This window comes from Chlorocebus sabaeus, chromosome 10 (genome assembly GCF_047675955.1).
Source record: "Chlorocebus sabaeus isolate Y175 chromosome 10, mChlSab1.0.hap1, whole genome shotgun sequence".
Lineage (NCBI taxonomy): Eukaryota > Metazoa > Chordata > Mammalia > Primates > Cercopithecidae > Chlorocebus > Chlorocebus sabaeus.
Window position 1 is genome coordinate 103,700,739 of NC_132913.1, and position 21,377 is coordinate 103,722,115.

At 45.3% G+C, this 21,377-nt stretch overlaps 1 protein-coding gene across 1 annotated transcript in view; it reads right to left on the minus strand.

The window, feature by feature from the left end:
* Positions 1-11,243: 11,243 nt before the first annotated feature.
* The window catches only part of MARCHF4 (membrane associated ring-CH-type finger 4), a 111,323-nt gene continuing 101,189 nt past the window's right edge, over positions 11,244-21,377 (minus strand). The window contains exon 4 of the mRNA XM_007966203.3: positions 11,244-13,015. Coding sequence (XP_007964394.2) covers positions 12,648-13,015 — 368 coding nt within the window. The 3' untranslated portion in view covers positions 11,244-12,647. The remainder of the gene's footprint in view (positions 13,016-21,377) is intronic.

The window sequence follows — 21,377 nt, forward strand, 5'->3', positions numbered from 1 at the left end:
TTTGTGTTTTTAGTAGAGACAGGTTTCACTATGTTGGTCACGTTGGTCTTGAACTCCTGACCTCAAGCAATCCACCTGCCTCAGCCTCCCAAAGTGCTAGGATTACAGGGACTTTATTTATTTGATGTTTGTTTACTCTGTCTGATTCCCTAGGGTCTCCATCTGCCTTGGAACTCAGAAAGCAGCCTTCACCTTGTTTGTTTCGGTAGCTCCATATTGTCAGTCTCCTTGACTGACTTTCCCAAGTCACATCTGGCAGGCTTTGTGGCCAGGATTGATGTCTGTGAGGCTTCAGGCATTTGGCTGGACAAGCAGAAACCTTCAGTGAATATCCCCAGTCAGTCCCTGGGCAGAGGACTGGCTGGCCCCTGAGGACTGGAACCTGGAGTGGGCACGGGGCATCATACACCTTGTCTGCCATCATCTACTGTTGGAAGGAAAACCCTGGCCTAGGAAGGATTTGGAAGGTGGGAAAAAGGACTTAGAGGAGAGAAGGAAAAGAACCAACTGCCTGCAGTCTGGACGATCCTGCTTCTATATTTGCCAGTTGCTTGCAGCTTCTATTGGGCACAGAGGGAGTTGGACTAGCAGGCAGTCACTCTCAAAGATGCCTGGCTGCATCTGTGTGCGGTGCCTCTCAGCCAAGTGGACTCCTCTCAACTGCATGCTGGCAGCAAAAACTCCAGATCTCTGGTTGCTCCAAAGGCTATTCTAGAAAAACCTCTGGTCTGGATGACCAAGGCCTAACTGAAGGTAGGGAGGCCACTCCTGCTGTCCAACCCAAGGTCTCTTCCCTGCCCCTGCCCTTCATTAAATTACCAAATAAAGTCTGAAGTGCAGATTTCCTTGCTCTCAAACTTTCCTTATCACAGAACCATAGAAACACAGGCAGTGGGAAGCCTCAGGAGTCCTCTACCCCAAACCCCTCAGGGCCCACCCCGCTACAAGTTCTCAGGAAAGATGACTCAGGACTTCATCCAAATACAAGGTACCTATTTTCTAAAAAAGATTTGACTCGTCGTTATTGTTGTTTGAGACAGTCTTGCTCTGTCACCCAGGCTGGAGTGCAGTGGCACAATCTCAGCTCACTTCAGCCTCCACCTTCCAGGTTGAAGCAATTCTCATGCCTCAGCCTCCTGAGTAGCTGGGATTACAGGTGTGCGTCACCGCTCCTGGCTAATTTTTGTATTTTCAGTAGAGACGGGGTTTCTCCAAGTTGGCCAGGCTGGTCTTGAACTCCTGATCTCAGATGATCCACCCGCCTCGGCCTCCCAAATTGCTGGGATTACAGGCGTGAGCTACCGCACCCGGCCTACTCATTGTTTTTAATAGTTACTTAATATTCTACTGTATATATGCACCATAATTTAAAACATTACACAAGTATCTCATGAATTCGCTTTTATAATTAAAATTCAAACAATATAAGCAGAAAGGAAGTTCCCCCTTCACATTCCTCAACCTCATCCTCTCCCAAAAAAAATCACTCTAATCAGTTTGGTGGTATCGTTCCGTATTCTTTTGGATGTGGCATCTTAACATATGAGATGTAGGTGTGGTTTTGTTGTTGTTGTTCTCCAAGTACGTGATCATTGTGCATCTTGTCCTGCAGATTTCATTTTTCAATTAACGATATGATTTTGAGACCTTTCCCTGTCAGTCCTTCCATGCCTATGACATTCTCTGATGCTGATGGCATCCCATGGTTTTAATATCTCATACTCCGTCACTACCACGTGACAGACATTTAGGTTCTTTCCAATCTGTCTCATTATTACGCTCATGTTGCTCTCATTTACCAAGCTCTTTGCGAATGCAACATCTGCTACTCTCTCTCTAGGAGAGTTCCAAGAAATGGAATCCCTGCGTTGAAGGACATGTATATTTAAAATTCAATAGAATGCTACTAAATAGCCCTCGAAAACAGTCTACTAATTTATCCTCCTACCCTCAGGGTGGGGCAGATGCCCCCAGCTGGCCTACCCAGCATCCAGTTCCATCTCCTTTTCCTTGGTGCATTCCATAGTAGTAGCTGGTAAATAAATAAAAAAGGATAAATAATCACTTTCCTAGCCCGCCCCTCCAGCAGCTAAGTGTGTCTATAAAACACATTTTTGGCCACAATACTACACGTGGAAGCATCTCGGAGTAGAAACATAGTTCTTTACCTTTTCAGTTTTTTTGTTTGTTTGTTTTTTGAGACAGAGTTTTGCTCATGTTGCCCAGGCTGGAGTGCAATGGCATGATTTCAGCTCACTGCAACCTCCACCCCCTGGGTTCAAGTGATTCTCCTGCCTCAGCCTCCTGAGTAGTTGGGATTACAGGAGCACGCCACCACGCCTGGCTAATTTTTTTGTAATTTTAGTAGAGATGGGGTTTCACCATATTGGCCAGGCTGGTCTTGAACTCCTGACCTCAGGTGATAAACCCACCTCAGGCTCCCAAAGTGCTGAGATTACAGGCATGAGCCACCGTGCCAGGCCAGCTTTTCTTGACATAAAGGAGAGATGTGACTGGGGCCACCCCTTCTCTTGTCTTATCTCATCTGAAGATGAGCTATCATCTTGAGACTATGACAAATCAACATTTTAAGGGTGCCAGAGCAGATGACAGAAAGAACCTGAGTTGCTAGTGGCATCACCAAGCAACTGGACTGATGCCAGCAGCCATGTACACTGGACATCTTATTACAAAAGGAAAACACACCCTTAATTGTTTAAACTCCTGCTAGTTGGGTATGTTACTTGTAACTGAAGAAAAACTTAAATGGGACAGAGTGCTGATTCCAGGTACTCATTTTGCTCTGATTCAACCTTGCTTTTTTAAAAAAAAATGTTGTGGGTGCATAATAGGCATATATATTCTTGGGGTACATAAGATATTTTGATACAGTCATACAATGCATAATAATCACATCAGGGTAAATGGGGTATCCATCGCCTCAAGCATTTATCTTTTTTTATGTTACAAACCATCCAATTATATACCCTTTTGGTTATTTTTAAATGTACAATAAGTTATTGTTGACTGTAGTCACCCTGTTGTGCTATCAAATACTAGACTTTATTCATTCTATCTAACTACATTTTTGTGCTCATTAATCATCCCCACTTTCCCCCTCTCCCACTACCCTTTCCAGCCTTACCATCTTTCTGTTCTCTATCTCCATGAGTTCAATTTTTAACATTTTTAGCTCCCACAAATAAATGAGAACATGCGAAATTTGTCTTTCTTTGCCTGGCCTATTTCACTTAATGTCCTCCAGTTCCATCCATGTTGTTGCAATGACAGGATCTCATTCTTTTTTATGGCTCAATAGTACTCCATTGTATATGATGTACCACATTTTCTTTATCCATTCATCTGTTGATGGACATTTAGGTTGCTTCCAAATCTTTGCTATTGTGAATATTACTGAAATAAACATGAGAGTGCAGATATCTCTTCAATACACTGATTTCCTTTCTTTAGGGTATATGCTTAGTGGTGATTGAAGAGGATACAAAAAAAAAAAAAAAAAAAAGGAAAGATATTCCATGTTCCTGAATAGGAAAAGTCAATATTATTAAAATGTTCATACTACTCAAAGCAATCTACAGATTCAATGCAATCCCTATCAAAATACCAGTGATATTTTTCACAGAAATAGAAAAAAAATCATAAAATGTGTATGAAACCACAAAAGGCCCAGAATAGCCAAAGCTATTCTGACCAAAAAGAACTGAACTGGAAGAGTAACATTATCGAACTTCAAATTATACTATAGAGCTATAATAAACAAAACAACATGGTACTGGCATAAAAACTGACACATAGACCAATGGAACAGAACAGAAAATACAGAAATAAGTCTATCCATCTACAGTGAACTCATTTTTGACAAAGGTCCCAAGAACATACATTGGGGAAAGGGTAGTATCTTCAATAAATGGCACTGGGGAAAACTGGATATCCCAGAAATTGGGATTACTCACCATAAAAAAAATCAAATCAAAATGGGTTAAAGACTTAAATCTAAGAACCCAGACTTTGAAACTACTATGTATTCGTCCGTTTTCACATGCTATAAAGAAATACCTGGGACGTGGTAATTTATAAAGGAAAGAAGTTTAATTGACTTACAGTTCTGCGTGGCTGGGAAGGCCTCAGAAAACTTACAATCATGGCAGAAGGAGAAGCAGTCACATCTTACATGGTGGTAGGTGAGCGACAGTGTAAAAGAGGAACCATCAAACACTTATAAAACCCTCAGATCTCACTCACTATCACAAAAGCAGCATGGGAGAAACTGCTCCCATGATCCAATCACCTCCCACCAGGTCCCTGCCTTGGCAAATGGTAATTGTGGGGATTTCAATTCGAGATGAGATTTGGGTCGGGACACAGAGCCAAACCCTATCACACTACAAGAAAGCATTGGAGAAACACTCCAGGACATTGGTCTGGGCAAAGATTTCTTGACTAATACCCCTACATGCACAGGCAACCAAAGCAAAAATGGGCAAATGGGATTACATCAAGTTAAAAAGCTTCTGCACAGCAAAGGAAACAATAAACAAAGTAAAGAGACGGCCCACAGAATGGGAGAAAATATTTGCAAACTATCCATCTGACAGGGAACTAATAACCAGAATATATAAGGAGCTCAAACAATTAAATAGGAAAATATCTAATAATTCCATTAAAAATGGGCAAAAGATCTGAATAGACATTTTTCAAAAGAAGACATACAAGTGGCAAACAGCTATATGAAAAGGTGCTCAACATCATTGATTATCAGAGAAATACAAATCAAAACTATAATGAGTTATCATCTCACTCTGGTTAAAATGACTTTTATCCAAAAGACAAGCAATAACAAATGCAGGCAAGGATGCAGAGAAAAGGAAACCATTGTACACTGTTGGTGGGAATGTAAATTAGTACAAACCACTATGGAGAACAGTTTGGAGGCTCCTTGAAAAACTAAAAATAGAACTAACCCTGTAAGATTCATCAATCTGACTACCAGATATATACCCAAAAGAAATGTAACCTTGCTTTTTATATGCTATGGTAATGGTACAAATTTCCTATTGCTCTGTTGAACAATAAAAATGATAATGGCAATTATTTATTTACTGCCTACTTTATATGCATTATCTCTGACATTACAAAGGTCCTCAGAGGCCAATTATCTTTATTTTAAAGATGAGGAAACCAGAGACCAAAAAAGCTAAGATACTTGCCCGTGTTCACAAAGGATTCTGACCTGATTCTGCTTCCATAGGTCCCCATTTTTAAAGTCAGACACCCATCGTAGCTTATTTAATCCAGGAAAAATGCTAAGAGTAGCAGTAAGGTGGCACGTGTTGGGGGGCCATGCCATGGTCAATGCCAGGGGTAATGGAGGACCCCTTTGACTGTGGCCAATGGATCAAGGTCTTGCTCCGTGCCTTGCCTCTTATCTTCCATTCTGAATCCTGGTGTCCTGAAGGCCTCATAACTGGATCCTGCCCCTTCCAAAGCCTTTAGATCAGAGTTCTGATCATAAGTCTGCCTATTTTTCACTTTAGGTCCCTTCTTTGTCTCCCCAGTGTAATCTAAAGAAATGTCTTAAGAGAACACTCTCTGCATGTATGTAGGTGCATATTGTCTTTCCATTTTATCATTTGACAACTGAACAGATTCACAAAGAGAATTAACGAAGGCCGAGCGTAGAGGATTATACCTGTAATCCCAGCACTTTGGGAGGCCAAGGCAGGTGGTTCACCTGAGATCAGGAGTTCCAGACCAACCTGGGCAACGTGGACAAACCCTATCTCTACTAAAAATACAAAAATTAGCCAAGCGTGGTGTCACGTGCCTGTTGTCCCAGCTACTCAGGAGGCTGAGGCACAAGAATTGCTTGAACCCAGGAGGTGGAGGTTGCAGTTAGCTGAGATCACACCACTGCACTCCAGCCTGGGCAACAGAGCAAGACTCTTAAAAAAAAAAAAAAAAAAAAAAAAAAGATTAAAGGAGAATGACTGTTGTGAATGCTGCCAGGAAGCCACCTTGAGCCCTACTCGGTAGGAAAGGGAGGCAACCTGTTACTGTCTTTGGTCTCCCAACCAATGCATCCTTGGATTTAACACAAAGTTTTGTCATAGGGATATAAGGAAAGCTTTGTATTCACAATTTTAAAGAATTTTGATTACAAGTGACATACACACAGCTCAGACTAATATAAAGCAAAATGAAATCGATTGACTAATGTCTGGGAAATCTAGTGGAGAAACTGGCTCAGTCATGAGTGGTTCCAGGAGAGGCGGGACCATCTCTCTCCTGCTCTTTGCTTTGTGTGTCTCTATTTCTTGACCATATTCAGAAGGTAGATGCTTCCTTGGCAGCAGAAGATGGGACCTTTTATTTTCCCTGACACACAGAAGTGCAGCTAGCAACCCTAGTGGAGGGAAACCGTGTCTCCCACTAGCTCTGTTGGATAAGTCCCAGGGAGGACATGGAGAGCCTTCAGTCACATACCAATTTCTGAATCAACCCCTGTGGACACAGAAATAAGAGACTTTGACTATCCAAGCCTGAATCACAGTCTCATTTCTATGGCTACAGTGATTTTAGTGGTTCAGCCCTACCAAAACCATATGGCGTGAGTTTCCCATAGGAAAGAGTGTGTGCTGAATAGACAAAAGCAACAGGTGTCCACTGAAATGATTTGAGGAGCGATGGACAACATGAGCTAATGCCTCAGTCTTGAGGCTTTTGAGGGTGGGACTAGGACTTGCAATAAAGTCACCATAATTCACCAGACAGGTGTATGCTCTCAGCATGCTCAGGGCAGGGGCAGCTCCACCATTTCTGCATTTCTTCTTGGAAGAGGGATACCTGCCTGTGTTGGACAGTGCTGAGGGCTCCCCTCTCAACAAGTCACCCTTTGGAAGGGCCACTACCTGGAACATAAGAGCTGGTATCCCAACTCTAACCTGTGGAAAAAGGGGCTGGTCCAGCTGACTAACATTACCAAGCTCAGAGGGCCTGATAGAGACAGGCCCCTTCCTGCCGCTCTCCACCTGTTGCCTGGGAGTCTTGATCCTCTGGAAGAAAACCAACAGGCTGCTCAGTCAACAGGCCTTGACTCCATGTCAGTTTTTGGAGACTGCGTTTGTTACTATTTGTGCTTATGTCTTTCTGTGTGTGGACCTGTGTGTCAAATGCAGATACATGGCTATGGTCCTCCTGGCTGAAAGAACACAATACAATTCTCCACCTGCCTGCTGATGATTGAAATTCCACCACTTATGGGATTACTCCCCTTGCTTCAGAATTACCTCCTCTTAAAAATGCAAATTTCCCAGAAGAGAAAATACTGTTAGCTTTCTTATTTATAGTTAATAAGAGTAAGCTTGCCAAGTTCTTTCATGAGAAATATTTTTTATGAAAAATGCCGAGCTTCTTAACAGAGTCTAGTAACTAAGCAATGGGGTTTTTAAAGGTGGTTTTATCTAATTTACATTTGAGGTATCCACCTGGCAAGAACTTCCATATTGCAGTTTCTCACCACAGTTTCTTATATGAATAAACTTCTGGTTACCATTGACTTCCTGATAAAACTCAATTATACACAACTGTAAGTGATACTATTTAAGATGTAATGGAAAATCAAGGAGGAGGAATCATGTCCAATATTTGAGTTTAACACAGGGTTGAAATAAAGAAATAGCTCTAAGACAGAAAACGGAAACCCTGAGTTCAGGACTCCGGATTTTGGAGGAGGAGGCAACTGGGAAAAATTTTAGGGTCTGAATTATTAGAAAAACTGCTGAAGGTGTCAATCTTCCCATAGTAGGAGGGATGGCGAGGTTGGAGCTGACCTTAGTGGACACTGAAGGGCACGTGGCACACAGATATCTCGGTTACATCTGGCTGATGGGGGCCTCATTCACTTCCTTCTTTGCCTCTTGTATCAGGATAAAACTTTTAAATGCATTTCCACTTTGCTGAGAGGCAGTGTAATGCAGAGGTTAGCAGCCCAAGGTATGGCCTTAGACAGCTGAGGTACAGATTCCCATGCCGCCATCTATAGTCATATGACCTTGGGCATCGTGCTTAACGTTTCAGGCCTCAGTTTCCTCCCCTGAAAAATGGGAATAACAGTAGTTTCCAACTTATGGAGTTGGAAAAACCCAAGCACCTTGGAGAAATAATTAATAAACAATAAAATAAAATAAATCCACTTCTGTATTATTTGATGCAGAGCCCAAGCTTTCTACTTTTTCACTTAACAGATTGTCCCCTCTCTATGGGGGAGGGTGCCTCAGACCCATGGACACCTTGGGAGTGTTCTATGCCAAGGTGTCAACTGCATCCGGCACGGTGCTTTCCTTGCTGGGCTGGGCCTCAGAAAACGGCAGAGTGCCAGACTTTGGCCATTGCCAAAGGCACTGAGGTTGCTGCGTTTAGGACTTTTCCTTCTCGAAAGTTATGAGGGCATGGGCATCGGGTGAGCCTGCTTCTCTTTTCATCCATAACCCTAAACCCTCCTGAGCCATGGCAAGAATTGTCATGTAAACTCAGCTTTTTTTCCTGTAGGCGACGTAAACCATTTTTTTGTATGTACCCCAGTCTCCAAAGCTTTCCTGTAGATCTCTCACATTCTAACCTCCCTGGTTGACCTGATCCAGATTTTCCTTAAATTGGCTGGTTGTCTTGAGGAAATGTGTCAGAGTGGCTATGCTCAAAGCCAGATTGCTGGCCGGATGCAGTGGCTCATGCTTGTCATCTCATCACTTTGAGAGACCAAGGTGGTTATATCACCTGAGGTCAGGAGTTCAAGACTGGCCAACACGGCGAAACCCCGTCTGTACTAAAAACACAAAAATTAGTCAGGTGTGGTGGCAGGTGCCTGTAATCCCAGCTACTTGGGAGGCTGAGTCTGGAGAATCGCTGGAATCCAGGAGGCGGAGGTTGCAGTGAGCCAAGATTGTGCCATTGCACTCCAGCCTGGGCAACAAGAGTGAAACTCTGTCTCAAAAATAAATAAATAAATAAATAAATAAATAAATAAATAAATAAATAAGCAAGCCAGATTGCTGAGGATGGGATCCTGGCTGGTGACTATGGGCAAGTTACTTAACCTCTTGGCCTCAGCGTTCACATCTGCAAAATGAAGATAAGAATGGTATCTGTTTCATCAGGCTGTTGGACTATTAAGTGAATTAATACGTATGAAGCATTCCATTTGGTGCCTTGCACATAGTAAGAACTTCAGATGTTAGCTAGTATCTTGCCCCATACATGGGTCATACTTGCAGATGATGTGCAAGTGAACTCTGGGCTATTGTTCATTACTCTGCATTAAATAACTCCACAGGAAATATAGACATTTGCCTGGTGGTATGAAGGATGACCTGCACGTCGGAAAGTCATCAAGGTGTACTTTCACCTTTCTTCCCAGAGATGCATATAAAATATAAAAACCCAATTCATTCATTTCTGTACTCATAAATTCAATTTCCCAAGGCACTGGGAATTTACCATCCTGTTGGGTGGAGAAGTCAGAACTTGACCTTTCTTTTCTACTCTGTGATTGACCTTGTGTGTTAGAACATAAGTTGAAAGAAGAGGAGGCATGTCTCCTAGATGCTGAAGGTACTGTTGCTCTCTTCCAAGAGTGTCTTACTCCTTCACAAATATTCATTGAGAACCTACTGTGTGCCAGGTACTGCTGTGGGTCCTGAAAATACAGCAGTTAACGAGGAGGATGAGGTCTTTGTTCTCTTGGAGCTTGAGTTATCAAGATCCAACAAACGCCATCATTCTACAAGAGTTTATTATTAATTGCCTCTTCTTCTTCAGTACAACATATTCAAATGATGACCCTCAATGACTGCAAGAGTCTAAAGAGCCTTGTGAACCACCAAAGAAAGACAACGTGATGGCCACTATAGTTTTGATGATATGCATATTTGTTGTATTATACCTTTTTTTCATTTCTTTTCTTTTCTTTTCTTTCTTTCTTTTTTTTTTTTTTTTTTGGAGACCAAATCTTGTTCTGTCACCCAGGCTGGAGTGCAGTGGTGCAATCTTGGCTCACTGCAACCTCCACCTCCTGGGTTCAAGTGATTCTCCTGTCTCAGCCTCCCAAGTAGCTGGGATTACAGGTGTGTGACACCATGCCTGGCTAATTTTGTATTTTTAGTAGAGACAGCATTTCACCACATTGACCAGGCTGGTCTCGAACTCCTGGCCTCAAATGATCTACCCGCCTTGGCCTCCCAAAGGGCTGGGATTACAGGCATGAGCCACTGAACCTAGCCTTTTTTTCTTTTTAGAATTGGGGTCTTGCTATGTTGCCCAGGCTGACCTCAAACTCCTGGGCTCAAGTGATTTTCCTACCTCAGCCTCTCAAGTAGCTAGGACTAAAGCATGTGCCACTGCAACCCACTCTGTAATACTTTTTTGAAAACAGATACTCCATATAACACATCTATAGCCTCCATAAATGCTTAAACTGAAAGGCCTGTTCCTAGATCATAGTGAAAAATAAACACACTTCCTCTACATGGTTTATTTGCACAGTGTGATTGGTTTTCATTTGTTTGTATGTTTTCCTTGTATGTGTCCTTCAGTCTCTCTCCAAGTGTGTCTTTCTTAACTCTCTGATTTTGAGCTTCATCAGGGAGAAACCTTTCTAAGCCTGTGCACACCCCACTGATGTTGTTGCCGGACCCATAGCCAGCCCCAGGGTGGGAGGGCCAGATTAAGCTGAAGGGAAAAAAAGATCTTGTCTGCTGCCTCATAATATGTCCAAGCCCTCTCATGAGGCCTTAACATGGGTGCTGTCCTCTGATAGTCAAAGGACACTGTCAGGGCAATGAGGTCCTAACAACCCTCTCCCAACGTCTGTGAAATGACCCGATGGAGTGGAGCTCTCCAAACTTCCTCCAGCACCCATGGTCTCTGCTTCTAGGATTCCTAGGCAGAATCCTTGGGAGAGCCTGGGGCCTGAAGGACTCTGTCTGCTAGGGTGCCAAGAAGAGGCCAGGAGTTCACTGCAGATTCACACAGAGGCACACAGAAGGGAACATCTCTGTCTGCCCTGCCCCATCCATGCCCTCAAAGGAGAAATGAAAATGTGCTTGATTTCTTGTGATGAGAGAGAATCTAGGGGTGGGGCAGACACAGGGAGAAAGAAGGCTGTTTACACCACAGAGGGAGGATAGGGAAGAGGAAGAAAAACTCGCATATGGAAAGGGACACTAATGGTAGGGAAAGAAGTTTTATTTTCAAGCTTTTAAGAGAATATTACAAACAACAGAGAGTTTTAAAAAACCCTAAAAACTAGTTTAAAAAAGTACTTGACAGTGTCCTTTTAATACCCATGGATGACGCGGCCATTGTGCAGTGACAACCAGAAACTCTGCAGGTGACCACCCAGTGGCCTTCCCTGGCAGGATCCCCAGAGCGAGCAGGGGGGTCCAGGGGTAGTGCTCCCTGCCAGGCACCCCTGGGCCCACCTGGCTGCACGGGAAGGACCAGGGAGCATGAAGCACTGAGCGTCAGCCTGACTGCCTCTTTGGGGAGGGTTCTAAGCAGCAAGGAATGCTTAGATTGGGCTCTACTCCACTCCTTGGGGCACACTGGCCAAGCTCCTCCCAACCACTGCAGCTGCAGGGGTGCCCTACCGTGAGGGGACTGGGTATGTGCATGTGCCAAGACAAGAAAGGGCTGGCATTGCCCATGTCCTGGCCATGGTGGGATTGGGTAGTTGGGAAAGTTGCTCCGGGATTGACAGTTTCCAAAGCTGAAGCCACAGCAGCAGAACTGTGCTTCACATACCCACTGGAAATCTGTACTTTTCTCTAGAGGGGTGTGTGTGTGTGTGTGTGTGTGTGTGTGTGTGTGTCCTGTAAACATCTTTGAACCAAAGCACTATAAAATAAATTAACAAGGGCACAGAAAGACACCCTTTTCCAAACCTAAGCCCTCTTTGAGCCCACCTGAAATCGGGAGTTCCATTTGGAAGTTCCTTCAGGAAGGAGACACACCTCTCCCTCTGGCTGCTCACACCAGCACTCCCTCCCTGCGCACCCTCCCTGACCATCCACCCACCATCCCCACAGCCATTTGTCAGCGAATCTTGCCCATCCAAATGAGCCCAGGAGCCCCAAAGGCAGTGTGTCCCTGCCAGCTCACGTGCCTCCCCCTTTCCTGGCTGCCTGCAGAACACAGCCCCAGGAGAAACCGAACCAAACAGGGTGAGAGCAGAGCAGACCACAGACGCTTTTCCTCTTGGCCCCCTTGGCCTCCGGCACTGCCACCAGTCACACAGGCTTTGCCTGCCCTCCGCCTCTGCTTCTTCAGGTACCTTGCCTGCGGGCGCATTGGGGCAGGTTTTTTCTGTTGGGCCAGGTTCAGCCTGTATTGCACTTTGTTGTTGAGTTGGTGTTGGTTTTCATTGCTGTTGTGGAGAGTGGCATTGACTGATTGGAAATAGCAGAACTGCTCCTGCACCAGCCTCACTCCCACTCTGAGCCTGCCCCAGGGCTCCTGCCAGGCCCCCCACCCTCTGCCTGCTCCCTCTGCTGGCTCTGGGGGTGCCACTGCACCTCCCCACCCTGCTCCGGGCCCTCAGTGGTGGTCATGGCCTTCCTCCTGGGCCTCTGCTCTCACACTGTCGTGACTCTCATGACCAGCTCTCGGCTGCTGCCTGGGGGACTCCGCTGTTCATGGGGTCTCAAGTGACTCAGGATGTGCAGGATGGTATAAGCACAGTGGTGTTGGGACAGAGGGCCTGAGGGGTGGCTGGCAGCCTGGGCAGGGCCCTGCTCAGGGGCAGGGGTGCCTGCGCCCTCCTCTTCCGAGGAAGGGATATTGGCCTGGGTGGATGAGGAGGTCCGGGGGTTGGTCCTGCCTCCTGCCTTTTGATCCTCCAGGTCTTTTGTCTTGTCATAGTTCAGCACTTTCCACTGCTGGTTGACAGCCTGCCACCGTTTAAAGATGCGATACACCGAGGGTCCCTCGTGGATGATGAGACCTGAGGCAGCAGGGAGAGGAGAAACAGAGGCCAAATGAGAGGAAGTGGGTCACTGCCAGGAGACCAGTCTCTCTGAATCTATGCAAGGTATGGGCGTTGGCTCCAGTGCTGAGCCACAGGCAGACCATCCCTAGATTCCCAGGCTCAGCGAGTTCCAGTAGGCAGAAGGTGGAGGGGCCACCAGGCCGAGTCCATGAAATAGTTGAGCACCTTCAGGCAGTGCCTTCGCCCACTTCTATTCCACCCCACCCCCTTCCTGCCTTGACAAAATCCAAATTCATCCACTAAAGCATAATATAAATATCTTTTCCTCCCTCTATTATGTATCCATGGCACCCAGTCCTTAGCAGATGTTGAATGAATTGTGTGCTTTTAAAGTACCACAAAAGAAATCTCATGGTCGGTCGCTCCACACCTGCTAAAGGTTGCTGGAAATCCCACTGGTTAACTCTTTGCACGGATACCCCAGTGCTACTGAGATACAAACAGCCCTGGGAGAGATAACTTGATGCAGTTATATCTGCCAGAGGCAGTGATAGAGTTGGAAACAAGCTACACCAGGCAGCAAGGCAAATAAATAATCATTGTATGCCTACTATGTGCCAAGCACTGAGGATACTGCAGTCAGCAGGACACCCTCTGAGAGCTTACATCTTCACAGAGACACAAAATAGATGTGTAAACAAACCAATGCGACAATTTCAGGAGCTGACAAATGCCTTAAGGAAGATAACTGGGGTTAAATACCCACTGGCTGTGGGCACTGAGATCCTGTTTTAGCAAGGGCGGTGGGAAAGGCCTTTTGGAGGAGACCATATCTGAGTTGAGACCTAAGTGATGAACAGGAGAGATCCATGCAAAGATCTGGAGAGAGAGCACTTCGGTGGTAGGAACTCCAAGCTCAAAGTCCACGAGGTGGGAATGGAATGAGCAAGGTCAGAGAGAAGGTCAGTGTGATCAGTACAGTGCAGCAGTGAGGAAGTGGAGGGAGGTAAGGCGAGCAGAGGCCAGTGAATGGCAGGGCCTTATAGGCCATGGCAAGGGATTTGCACTCTATCCTGAGTGTAATGGGAAGACATTGACGGTTTCAGTAGGGGGAATGCTGTGATCTGATTCAGCCTTCATAAAGCCACCGGTGGTGCATGTGAAGAGGGCCAGGAGAAGGCGTGGAAAGCCAAGCAGGAAGCAGTGGCGTCATGCGAGTTGGGAATGGTGATAGCATTGACTAGGGTCATGGCAGTGGAGCAGTGAGAAACTGCTGGAGTCAGGCCGTGTGCTGGATGTAGAGCTAAGACTTGCTGACTGGCAAGGTGGGAGTGAAGAGAAAGATCTGGACAACTCCGAAGCTCTTGGCCTCAGCAGCTGCATAAATGGGGAGCCATTTCCTGAGAAGTGGAGGGCATCGGGTTAGGCTATGGATTTGTGTGGTAGCTGTGCTGACCGAATTCATTTCCTATCGCTGCTGTGACAAAGTACCACACATCTGGGAGCTTAAAATGGGACGCGTGTTTCTCTTACAGTTCTGAAGATCGGAAGGTCTAAAATCAGTCCCACTGGGCTGACGTGAAAGTGTCAGCAGGGCACCTTCTGGTTCTTTCTGGAGACTTCGAGGGGGAAGAATCTGTCTCCTTGCCTTTTTTCAGTTTCTAGAAATTGCAATTTCTGCCTCTTTCTTGCATCGTTCCAGCCTCTTTCTTCTGTTCTCACCTCTCCTACTACTCTTCTGTCATTAAATCTCCCTCTCCTTGTAAGAACACTTGTGGCTACATTTAGGGCCCACCTGAATAATCCAGGATACTGTCCCCATTTCAAGATCCTTAAATGAATCACATTGGCAGTGTCCTTTTCCATATAAGGTAACATTGACAGGTTCAGGGATTAGGACCTGCATGTCTTTGGGGCCCATGATTCAAGTCTATCAGAGTGATTACTAGCTACATTTCAGTCATGGTTAGTTTAAGGTGTCTGATAGAAAGCTAACTAGAAGGATCAGACGGGCAATTGGACATATGAGTCCGAAGCTTAGGGAGAGGTCTGGCCTAGAGATAGAAGCCATCATTGTAGAGGTAGAACTTGAAGACTTGGAAATGGCTGAGACCTCTTAGGGGAGAGAAGAAGGCCAAAGACAGAGCCCTGGGCTTCAGGTGTTTAGAGGCTTCGTGGAGGCCTTGGTGGAGATAGGGCCAAGGAATGAGGCTCAAAAGAAGCAACCAATGGGTTAGAAGCAAGACCAGCAAGTGTGGAGACCCAAAAACCTAGGGAAGGATTCAGAAAGAGTGCAGTGACTCTTTACAATATTATCAAGAGGTCAACTTGAGTACATTGGGAAATGACCACTGGTTCCACAGGCACAGGTGGCGGGAGAATGATAGAAATGACAGTGGGAAAATCAGGTAGTTCTCATCCAAGCACACATACATATTTTTTTCCCCATGAAGTCATCAGCTAAGAAAGAAGAGATAAGAGAGGAAGTGTTAAAGATTTGTGAAGAGAGGAGAAGGTGGGAAATAATTATCTCGGAAAGTAGGAGTGTGAATTTACAAGGGAGATGCGGTAGAATTAGCTCACTGTGTTAAGTGTCCATTTGAGATTTGTGGCCATAAATCTGAAGTGACTCTAGTCACTGGCTGTGTGATTTTTCTCCACGCCTTCAAACTACTTGCTCAGGTGCACATGTGGAAGAAGAAGAAATCTGGGTTTAACCAGGGTAAACTGTTTCCCTGGGCAAGCAGATATGAGAATTATATGTACTTGCAAGAGAGTGGTTATCCTGCTGGACCATGGAGCCCAGGCTGGGGATGGGGGAGAATAGAAGAGGTATAAGGAATAATGAAAAGTGGAAAGTGAGAGAGTCAAGGCCACGTCTTTATGAGGTTGGAGGATTCTTGGAGTCAGTGAATAGGGAGTGATGGTCAGAGAGTACGATGTTTCAATCCAGATCTTGGAAGTGGTGTGGTTACTGGCGATTATGAATCCAGGATGTGACTATTTGATTGGGGCTGGTGTGTGCTGGAGGAAAAGATCTTTGGAGCAATAGCAAAGCCCGGGAATTGGAAAGACTATCTGCCTCAGCCATCCTCAATGCTATCACACCAAACATTCCCTTTCTGTAACAAATTTATTTTGACATCACCATTCCTTTCCTGAAATGAAATTCATAAGCTACTGCAAACTACTATGTCTTTTAAATTAATATAATGCCCTAAAAGATAATGTCAAATAAAAATAATAAAGGGAAATATTTTATAACAAAACAATAAACATTTCAGTGAAAACGCTGCAGTGCAACTACATTAGAAAAAAGACAAACAAATGAACAAACCCCAGACATTTCCAAAATGCCTCTGGGGGACAGGCCCATCTCTGTCGAGCACAGATCTATGTAGCTGCTGAGGACAGGAGTTGGGGGAGTGTATGAGCAGGTGCGTGAGGGTATCTGAGGACTGAGTAGGTGGCCAGCAGCCAAGAGCATCCAGAAGTGAAAATGGGTGATAAAGAAAGATGCACTTCGGCCGGGCATGGTGGCTCATGCCTGTAATCCCAGCACTTTGGGAGGCTGAGGCAGGTGGATCACTTGAGGTCAGGAGTTCAAGATCAGCCAGGTCAACATGGTGAAACCCTGTATCTACTAAAAATACAAAAATTAGCCAGGTATGACATGCGCCTGTAATCCCAACTATTCAGGAGGCTGAGAGAGGAAAATTGCTTGAACCCAGGAAGTGGAGGTTGCAGGGAGCCGAGATCACGCCACTGCACTCCAGTGTGGGTGACAAGAGCAAGACTCTTGTCTGAAAGAGAAAGAGAGAGAGAGAGAGAGAGAAAGCAAGAAAGCAAGGAAGGTAGGAAGGAAGGAGGGAGGGAGGGAAGGAAAGAAGGAAAGAAGGAAGGAAGGAAGGAACGAGGGAGGGAGGGAGGGAGAGAAGGAAGGAAGGAAGAAAGAAAAAGAAAGAAAGAAAGAAAGAAAGAAAGAAAGAAAGAAAGAAAGAAAGAAAGAAAGAAAGAAAGAAAGAAAGAAAGAGAAAGAAAGAAAGAAAGAAAGAAAGAAAGAAAGAAAGAAAGAAAGAAAGAAAGAAAGAAAGAAAGAAAGAAAGAAAGAAAGAAAGACTTTGAAGGGGCTGGGGCTTCTGAAGGATGAAGGAAGAGAAGTAGTTGCGAGTAGTGATGGAAATCAAGAACGACATGGACCCCACTTCCAGACCCCACAGGACACGGTATATGGGAGAAAGAACAGCCGCCACCAGCATGAGGGAAACAATGTTCTCAGGACACAGCCATGCTTCAGGTAGGAAAGATGAAGGGAACACGCAGAGAGAAGGTTGCTAATGAGGGACCATGAGGTGCAGTGGGGCACGGTGAAGGGCTGGGAAGACGGGCTCAGATGTAGGGATGAGCTGAGCAGGAAAGGGATGCTGGTGCAGAGAGTGAGGCTGCCAGGGGCTGGGCCCTGTGATGGCGGGTGAGATGATCGCATGGCGGGCTTCATCCCACAGCCACTGAGGATCCAGGGGAGGAGCTGGCTCGGAGCAAACAGCAATGAGTGAACCCGGCCTCCTGGTGCAAAACCTCAGAGCCTCTTCAGTCTCCAACAGGCTGCAATTCTCAGAGACCAGAGCCACCCATACGGTCACTTTCTCCTGCAGTGTTCCAACTGTGTCTGAAATCACGCCTCACTCAACAAGTCTTCAAGATTCATCGAGAAAGAGGTAGTCTCGGGCGTTTCTAGCCCTTTGTTTGGATCACACCCCTTTGAGGATCTAATGAAGGGAAGGACCATCTTCCTGGAGCGGAAAACAACCAGACACTCAAATTACCTTCTACTAAATCTCCTGAAGATCACTGGTGGACCCTCTGCTCTGGCCTGACAGATGCTGAACAAACAGACTTCCTTTCTGTCCCACTCTCTCACCCTCTCCCAATTGTACCAACTCCCATCATCTCTGCCAACCTTTTGAATGTGTACCTATGCACCCTTGGCCCTGAAGCCATTCATCTGTCCATTTATCCCACAAACCTTGTTTGAACATTGCTATGCTCTTCTCTCCAGACTGTAAGCCCCTCGAGGACCGAGCCAGGTCTGGTTAATCTCCAGTAGCTAACACAGCACCAGGAGTGTGGAGTGTAATGGTACAGTGGAAGAGATGGGGTCTGGAGAGAGAGAAGCAGGATCTTCTGAAGCCCCAAATTCACTCTTTCCAGTAAGGGCCATTACACTTGATTCTCAGTGAGCTTCTTGATCAGACAATTTTGTCCTGATTGAAGAGCGTGACTTAAATTTCTAGTGTGAATGCTACTTTCCAATTATCTAACTGTCTAGTGTTCAGGAAGTAGTTAAACCATTTTAATGGGTAGCTGGCTGAAGGCGAGGAAGGTGGACCTGTTTTTCTAGATAATGCTTGTTTGGCAAAAGAGGGAAAAGCACAAACTACCTCATTCAAAGCCACTCTTCTCAGCCCTTCCTCTGCTCCTTGCTCTACAAATTTCTTATTGATTCCTTGGGTGACAACATACTGAAAAAACAGGGGAAGATGACTGGGGCTCATCTGATACGAGCAGGTGACATGGCCAAGGTTGAAGAGGTGGGAAAAAGGGAAGGGGGATGGAGAATGTCAGTGGATAGAGAAATAAACTGGATTCGACTAGGAAAAAAGGCTGCTGGTGAACAGAGACAGAAAAGTCATAGGAGGAGATAATGAAAAATGAGGGGGCATAGTAACATCAGAAATCCAACAAGTTTTGATTAAGTCCTTTCTGGCTTTTTAAAACTTAATTTAATGTTTTTCTAGTGATCACTTACAATGCACCCAACCCTGGGCTGTATTTGTGGGAAATCCAGTTCTAGAAGAATTGTCTCCATCTTTCCAATATCTCTCCACCTTCCGGGGCTCCTCTTCCTCATAAAGCTGCAAGCTCCATGGGTCATCAGAATCCCATCCCCACTCCATGTCCTGCTAGTGGCCTGGGTTAAGTGACATAAAAGTTGCTGACAACTCTAGACCAGTGTTTTTCACTGGTCTAGACAGGGTCTAGACCGGGTTTTGACAGTTTCACGGGTTTCACTGGTTTTGACAGGGTCTCCGTCTGTTGCCCAGGCTGGAGTGCAGTGGTGCAATCACGGCTCACTACAGCCTCGACTCAAGTTCAAGCGATTCTCCCGCCTCAGCCTCCCAAATAGCTGGGATTTCAGGCGCACACCACCATGCCTAGCTAATTTCTGTATTTTTTGCAGTGACAGGGTTTTGCCATGTTGCGGTCTGGTCTCAACTCCTGAACTCAAGTGATCTTCTTGCCTCAGCCTCCCAAAGTGCTGGGATTCCAGGCATGAGCCACCGCACCCAGCTGCATTTCACACTCTATTGTGCATCAGAATCACCCAAAGAGCTTGTTAAGACAGATTCCCAGGCTGCAACCCTGGAGGACTACTGGCTCAGTAGCTCTGGGCTGAGGCCTGAGAATATGCATTCCTAAGGAACCTCAGGTGAGACTGATGCTGCCTGTGTGTGGACTGCTAGGCTAGGACATAGTTTTTATCCCTCACAGAAAGCTCTAAATTTTGATCAGGAAAATTGTTATAAGTAACTTTAAAAAATAATCTACTTCCAGATGCCATAGACATGAACATGGGAAGAAATAAGTACTTCCTCTCCTAGATCCAAAGACCTTCGAGCCCCACAACTGAGTTAACTTACTAGTGAGTATGTATTCTTATTAAGCTTTCAGAGTGTTTGCCGCTTACTCACCTTGAGTCTTTAGATAAGGGACTTCCTCTCTCTCTGAGACTCAGTTTTCTCATCGTAAACCCTTCCTCATAGGGTTGTTATGAGATTAAATAAAGTAATGAGTCCTGCATGCCAATACCTGGTGCTGTGCCTGGGACACATGTAACTCTCAATGCTACATTGTGTTGATTATTGTGGGGGAGATCACAGGACACAAGAAAAGCCCACTCATCTCTCTTCTTCCTTCTTCACTGGCAACCTCGTCCCCAATAAAAGTACCTGCTCTTTCATCTCCTGACTACTCTCCTCCCCAGCCCTCAGTCAAGTCATTTTCTATAGATGAATGACATGCCAGAGCTAAAAAGCACTCTAGAGACCAACTGATTCTCATACTGGTGTCTCCTCTCCAACCACAGAGAGACACTCTCCCCCGCAGAATTCCCCACTGTCAGACAGCTATGGGGTGAGGCTTAGTAGTGTCTCACTCTGAAGCTCTAGCATTGCCAACCACCCATTTTCCAGGTTCCACTCCTCCAGTACCCACCCCTGTTAAGAACCTGGACCAAAGCACATATCGGGCAAGGGTTGAAAGAAATGAATATAACCAGCTATTTTGGGTAGGTTCAGGGGGTGCTGCTGGAAGAGGCCAGATTGACAACATCACCACCTGCCCAGTATTCTCCAGGGTGCAGCTTTATACTGGACACAGGTATGGCCAGGCTGCACATCACATGAGCTATTATAAAATTACAAAGCTTATTATAAAGTTATCATAAAGTTACAAAAGTAGTTTATTTAGGTAAACCTGCCAACACCTTTCTATCTCGAAGCAAGAGTTTTGTCTTTTAAAATCCCAAGGATTGCCCTTTGGAAATAGGGTATTTATTCCTGTTGGGCTATCCCAGTTCAGAACATTTCTGGAAATTGCTCAATGGGGTTGGCCTTCTGTGACAGAGATGGCTAACTGTCCACCAAAATCCACACTCCCTTTCCTTGGTATAAAGTTGCCACTGAGAAGAAATTACATTTTCTAGCTTTCTGCACCAAGGGGAGACCAGGTGACTAGTGCTGAATGTGACCACAAGCCAGGCCAGCATTTAAGAAATGGGTCTAGGGAGCACTCATTTCATTTAATGTTATAGAATGAGGTTTGCCCAATACAAATAAAAACAAAGAAAAAAGAAATGGGTGTTGAGAGAAAATGCGTGCAGGGCTGGGGCAGAAGATGACTTATTCACGCTTTCTTTAATTTTCTATTAGCTGGAGGCAAAAGACTCAGCAGCCCAAGGGGCCTGTGGAGCCCAGAGATGGAATGAGCTTGTAACTCCAAATTGCTGTGTGGAAGAGAATCTCCTACTGCTCAGGAACTTCTATTGGGTTCAACCACTGACACATAGGGGCTTATTTTTTTTATATCTGCTGAATATACCCTAGCTAACATACCTATAGCTCTAGGTTAGGGGCCACATGAGAAAAGAAGTTTGTGGCTTGATGGCATGTTTCATATTGTACCCAAAATTTATTATCTGGCTTGAGCATCCACCTTATGTATCAAATTGGGGCTATTTCTAGTCACAAACCCACTGCCAACAGACAGACCCCTCCTGAATCTGTTCTGTGCTAAAGGCAGTTCCCAAGAGATATTC